Raw genomic sequence first — 6645 nt, 5'->3', positions numbered from 1 at the left:
GTGGGGGGAAGGGGACGCTTCCCACTTGTCCCTGAGGTGGCCAAGGGCTCCTGGCTTCTCCTGCAGGCTGAGGCGGAGGGGCGCCACTGTCTGGTGTCCCGCTTACCCCGGCTCACCTCCCTGCCGCTCCCCTTCCCTGCCCCGAGAGGTGTTGCATCCTCCCTTCCTGGGAGCCCTTTACCGGCAGCTGAACGAAACTCTGATCACGCCGGTGTGTATTCCGGGCTGTTCCCTAAGCTATGTGCAGGTAAATAAAGAAAGCCCGGCTCTGCTATAAGCCTCGAGAAGCAGGGAAGTGATCATTAGCAGACTTGGAGAGGAGTTGTTGTAGTCTTGGAGGAGACAGGGATAAATGAGAGTTAATATTGAGCTGGTATCCACACCTGTAAGTGTTGAGAACTTAATTTAAGGAAAAAAAACAGTGTTCTTCCTTTGCTTGTTCCTCCCAAGCAGAAAGTGTTTGATACTTGCACTACTTTGTTTTTTTAAGGATAAAGTTCCTGCAGACAACTTTAGGAAGCAAGCAGTGTTAGCCAATCAACAGAGCCCACTGTTCCAAGTAGGAAGGAGAGACGCATGTCCTTAAGCTGGTTACACTTGAGCTGCTCATTCTTAGTTGAGTGAAGTTGTACTTGATTTACATAGTTGCGGCTTCTCTTTAATCCAGTGCACAGTTTTAAAGAAAGCTTGTCTCTTACTGGAAAAGGCAGAGGGCAAGTAAGTAACTACTTACTTAGAAGGTTGTGGTAGATCTGGTGATAAAAGCAACTATCAAATACCAGTACAGATACTGCCATGGGATTTTTACATCCAGCACAAACTTGAATATGGTTAAAACTTTTCTTCTGAACCAAAGTGTTTCTAGGCGATGACAGTGCTGTAGCTATACTTAGCAAGCTGCTCACTTTTTCTGCTGTAGGAGGAATATACACACTGGATTGTGTTCAAATGTGGAAGGCAGAAAAATCAGTGACTGATTTTAATCCTTCAGATCTTGTCATGCAAGTTAAAAGGTTCCTTCTGTTCATCCTGTCCTACAGCTGTTGTGGGCAAACAGTGCCAGTTATGACTCCTCAGAATTAGTGTAGCATAATCATGCTTCTCTCTGAAGTGCAATCTTTCTGAGCAGTTCTGTGAAGGTGAAAATTGTGTTAGTGTTTAGAAGTGGTTCAGTACTTGAAGGCTGACTTTTCCCTTTGTCAGTTCCCAGTTCCATAACTGCCTTTTATTCTGAAGGTTGCCAGTATCCTAATCACATATTCAGGGAAAACGGGCTCTTTCAGATGTAGTTCTGATGCAAATTCCATGTCTTCTGGGGGTGGGAGAGCATTGATTTAGGGGATTTTGGTACAACTGGGATCAGAAACTGCTTTTACGGTAGAGACAGTGATAGTAATACTTTATAAGAAACTTTGTATATTTCTCAGCTCCGTAGATTCCAAATTAAAACGAATGGATCATAGTGGCACTTCTGTTACTGGGTTGTGGAATAATCAACTGATTTACTATGTAAAACAGTATCATAAACTAGGATCCTTTTAAAGTGATTCTGGACTTTTACTCATGTTTAAAACCTGATGTATACTTGGCCTGTCAGTTTAATTTCTTGCTTGTTGTGTGGTAGAACCTGGAAAAGCTACTCTAATATTAGGGAAGATTTAAAATTTTGAAATTTGCTTTTTCAAAGTAGGTAGTAACTAGTTAGTAGTTAATTTTGTGGTTTTAAATGGAGTTTTAGATTTCAAAATTTGTTATTTTAATAATGTTTCAATTTAAAATTAACAGTTCAGATACTTTACTATGCAAGCTTTTTGTAGGGGTGCAGATTGATTTAGTTTTCTGGAAGCTATTTTTGACTCCTCCCTTATAAGAAGTTGCTCAGCTTTTTTATAACCTTTCCCATTAAAATAAAACATTACAAAGTCAGGAGCTTCTGTTTCTATTTTGTAGTATTCTTGGAACTGTAGCAACCAAGAAAAGCTTTCCAAAGGAAGGCAAGCCCTGGTGCACAGGCATAGCTTCAAATATGACTTTAATAGGCCATGATAATAGTAGGTATATAATAATGAAGTGCTAGAGAATCCCAAAACTGATTTGGCAGTGCAACTTCCATCTTCTTTTTAATTCCCAAAGTTAGGTTCCTATGCTGAATCAGAAACTAGTGGTAATGTTTATTTTAAAAAATTGTGCTGTCCTTGTCCTTTTTTGCCTTGATAAAGAGAACATCCTTTGATAGGGTTGTTTGTAGAGTTCATCTTCTGGGAGGAATTATGTAAAGTTTTGAATGTGAGTCATAAGTTTGTGTGGTTGAAGGGTTTATTTGCCTCTTAAATGCTGGCAGAAGTGAAAGTGTGCTCCCATTTCTTTTGGGGTGACTGAGGCTTGATGCATAAAACCCAAGTCAAAGTGGATGAGCCAGGAGCTCAAGTTGGCTTCTGTTGAACAGGCTCCAAAGGTGCTGAAGTAGTAATGTCTTAGTTCAAGAGCCATCCATCCCTTAGAAGCAGTCAAAACTCAAATTTGCTTGAATTTCAGTTGTCAGTACTGCTTAACTAAACAAATTGCTAGTCAGCCTTGAGTGTTTGATGGAGAGAGGCAAGTTAACACTTAAGTACTAAGTTTCATTGATCTTTAGGCTCAACCTTGTCTCCTTTCACAGTTAGAAAAAAGCCACATATGCCTAGCAGAAGATGAGGAATACCTTTTCCCAGCTAAAAGTAGAGGAAATGATGTTTCATGAATTGAGCAGTATTTTATATTTAATTATGCCTGCAGGAAATAAGTAAATGGCTTTAATTTATGTTTTAGGAGTAACTATAGCCTCTATTAATTTTTTCTCCAAATACTCAGTCTGGAAAATGTATTGTAATTATGTGGTGTTTGCAGTTTTGCTTAGCTTACCTTCCTCATTACATTGGTCTTGATGCTAATGAGCTGGTTTGGTCACCATTTAGTCAATATTCTGCCTTCTTAAACTATGGAGGAAAGATCTTGCTTTTCTGAACTTAGGTTTTTTATTCTGCATAAATTTTCATTTACTCATTGGTGAATAGTCCATGTGCAGTAAAATCAATTGCCATCCATAAAGTTCTGCAAAATGGAATTCCATTCCACCATATTTTAGCATCTAGTACCTTCCCCCTTCTGGCAATTACTGTCTTTATGTGAACTCCAGTTTGAAGGAGGGCAGCCCTGTTTTTCTGCCATCACTTATTTAAAAAAACAAAAGCACTATGTATACTCTGTTCATTGACTTTGTCTCAGTGAAAACCTCTTTTCTAAAAAACACCAAAAAAGTAAGGGGCTACTCCCTCCTTGTATGTATAGCTGGAATATTAAATCTCTGTTGTGGCTAACATAGTTACGATTACTGAAATTAACTCTTGCACTGTAATTTTTTTCTTTAGATAAAAGGCTTACATTAATTATGGTTATAATTTACAGAGCTTTTTAGTCTTCTGGCTGCTTCCTTCCTGGTTAACACATCATGTACATCCTGTCTGTTATATCTAGAAGAATCACAACAGATGTTAGAGGGGCAAGTGAGTGGAAGAAGAGGTAAAAAGGAGTTGTGATTAGAGAGAATTTTTTCTAAAAAAATAATAATTCTCTCTTATGCTTAGACTTATAGTTGAAGTTGTTGTGGAATGCTTGGGAAAATACAAATCTGAGTATCTTAATTCTTCTGCTTTTGTTGTCATCAGAAGAAAAGTAGCTAGATGGTAATTCAAAGATCAAAGTGATCTTTAGAGATTAAGTATAAATTCTGACTACTTAGACATCAGAGTATTGTTTTCTGGCATTTAATAGGTTTTGAGATGCACTCTGTTTCTTATGGAATGAATTTGTAACTTTTGCATTTTTCAGAAGAAATCGGTTCATTTAGAGGATCCATATAATGATGAACAACGTGAGCGACACGAAGTAGAAATGCTTGCCAAGAAGTTTGAGGCGAAATACGTGAGTTACTGCACTTTGTTAAAAAATACTAATATTTAATAGTGATAACAGATAATGTTGGTGGGGTTTTTTTCCTGAATAAGGTTGCTAATGTAGTGTCAAATGACTTCTGTACATTTCAGCGATGACTGTCTCACAGTATTTCATTTAAGTACCCTGAAGCTGCCACAAGCTTATCAGACAAGTCTGCTAAATAGATTTGTCTATAGATGTTATAGCTTGTGAAGCTATTCTTGGAAAAGAATAATCTTGGTAACAGATGCAGGTCAATATTCATGCTCTACACTGTGCTGGAAGAAAAAATTTTATCTAATGCTGTTGTGTATTATTGAACAGGTCTTCTCTTTGGGCTAAATACTGATGAATCTTGATGTCCTGACTAGTTTGGAATGTTTCCATAGGAAGTTATTTGTTAAATAGTAAATCATTGCTCGATGAATGTCTGGTAGCTGCCAACTGCCTGAAGATACTCTACTGGCTCTGCAAAGTGTAGTGTGAGTGACTTGAACAACACTAGCTAGCAACATAAAGAGCCTTTCACTAGTAAATGAAGGTAGAAATCAGAAAATGTTGACAAAAACCACACCCAAACAGGTCTTTAAGAATTCATATGGGTAGGGTTGGGTGATTAAGTCTGAGCTGGCAATCAGAGCTCATCATCATGCTGAGGCATGTTGATATTCTGGATTACGAAAGGAACACCTCAGTAATAAAGAAGGGAAACAAGAGCAGTCATTTGTATCTTTTGCTATTAATATACATATTAAAATCTTTTTGTCTGACTTACTTGGATTTTTTTTCTGGCAAAGGCAGATTTTTCTAAGTGCTTAGTCTATATAGTCTGTAGAAGTAATTACTACTTCAAGGCATGCTAGCTGTGATAGATAACAAAATCAGCTCTTAAACTGAAAATAATTATTCTCATCTTTTGGAGAGATTGAAAGAACCCAATATGAATTGAGAAGGCTGTTCCAAAATGCTGTTTTAATTTGAATTATAAATAATTTTTTGAATGTGAGAGAAAAATGTTTCAGTCACACTTTTTCAAAAAACTCATTTCTGCTATTAAAGTGTTAAGGATTTTATAATATATGAAACAAGTTGCTTAACTACAGTTGATGAAAGTCAAAGGAAGTATGTAAAGCAATATATGTAGGAGGGAGTGGTAGTGGAAGTAATCTAATTTTACATATATGTTTATGCATCCCTCAAAGCTGAACCTGTACATTTATGGACAAAACTTTTATTAGACTTAAGAAAACCACAGTTCAGTGTTCAGTAGTCACAGAAAAGGGTGAGTAGGTATTTTTAACCATTAGAAAGCAGTAGGTAACAAAAAATTGCAATTTTCAACAGTTTAAATATGTGGTGCGCTTGCATCTTCATTGCTTCTTGCACTTCTGATTCCTTGCCTTCCATTCTGTCTTGCCTTTTGTCCTTCCAACCCCATGAAAGGGAATATCCTCTATATAAAGAAGCACTTACTAGGTTAGAACCACTAAGCATGAAGGGTGATGAGGGATTAAGATTCCTTGTGTTAGAAACTCCCTGTCCTTTGTCTTCCAATGTAAGAGCCATCAGTCTCGACTTGCCATCCAGGCTCAGAGGAATTGCATCTCTGAACGCTGACCCAGTACAATTGCTCATGTTCTGACAGCATCCAGCCATCTTCTGCCTCTTGTGGTCAGACATTCGCTGCATAGCTTCAGCTAGAGCAGGAATCCCGTGTAGTAGGTGCCCATTCTCCTCAAGTGAATGACCAGCTGCAGGATACTCTTCTGAGCTGGAGTTACACTGTAACACTCCTTAACAGTGCTTTACTGTAAATGTAATCAGTGGTTGTATGAGAAAAAATAAAGGTTTTTTTTCAGGTTTGCAGAAAGTGCTATATCCTCCTTTAATTAGGTATTACTTATCTGAGATACCTGTTTAAAATGGAGTAGAACATTGGTTTTAATCCTAACATGTGACAGTACTTGTGGAAAATCTGATGCATAAAGAGCAGTCTGCCTTGAAAACTTTTTACTTCTTTTCAGATAAATTGCTGTACTCATAACCAAATCAGTACACTGTTTGATATATTTAGCAGATACTAAGAAAAGCCTATGAAAAAGTGTATTTTTGTAAAACAAAATGCATAAAGTACCATTTTTTTACCTGATTCTTCAGAACTCTTCTGTAATTGCTGCAAATACTAAACATCAGCATGAAAAATCTGCTCTGAAGAATTCCCATTTTCATTGTTTTGATTGCTTTACTCTCCAGATAAAATCAGACACTGTTGTGAACACATGATACTGAACTTTGGACAATATTGTACATATGTAAGAGCTTTCCTTGGATCAAAATGAAGATCCATCTAATGGATGGTAGCGTAGTCTCTGACACTAGTGGAATCTCACACTTGAAGGTATAATAGAGCAAGTGTTGATTGATATTACTTCATTGTGCCTGTCTGGCAATCTGTATTGTATCTTAATTTCTCTCAAAGCCAAAGGTCACACGTTTAATCTTTTTAAAGCTTTCTGCCAGAAATCTACCAGATCATGACCGTATTTCTGTGTTCCACAGCACAGAAATGCTGTGGAGCATCATGGTGACTGTCCTATAAAAACACGCTGTGTTTAAACCTGACGAGTTCTTGTAGCACTCTGTAGTTTATGTATTGTAAGAAAGAGAGAAACA

The 6645-nt window shown here is 37.4% G+C and overlaps 1 protein-coding gene across 1 annotated transcript in view; it reads left to right on the top strand.

Moving 5' to 3' along the window:
• UBN2 (ubinuclein 2) overlaps window positions 1–6645 on the top strand; it is a 52584-nt gene that overhangs the window by 1349 nt on the left and 44590 nt on the right. The window contains exons 2-3 of the mRNA XM_031057768.1: window positions 67–247; window positions 3868–3960. Coding sequence (XP_030913628.1) covers window positions 67–247; window positions 3868–3960 — 274 coding nt within the window. The remainder of the gene's footprint in view (window positions 1–66; window positions 248–3867; window positions 3961–6645) is intronic.

The sequence above is a fragment of the Geospiza fortis genome, unplaced genomic scaffold (genome assembly GCF_000277835.1).
Source record: "Geospiza fortis unplaced genomic scaffold, GeoFor_1.0 scaffold173, whole genome shotgun sequence".
In the NCBI taxonomy this organism is placed as follows: domain Eukaryota; kingdom Metazoa; phylum Chordata; class Aves; order Passeriformes; family Thraupidae; genus Geospiza; species Geospiza fortis.
Note: the sequence above shows the minus strand (reverse complement) of the source record. Positions and strands in the feature narration are given on the sequence as shown.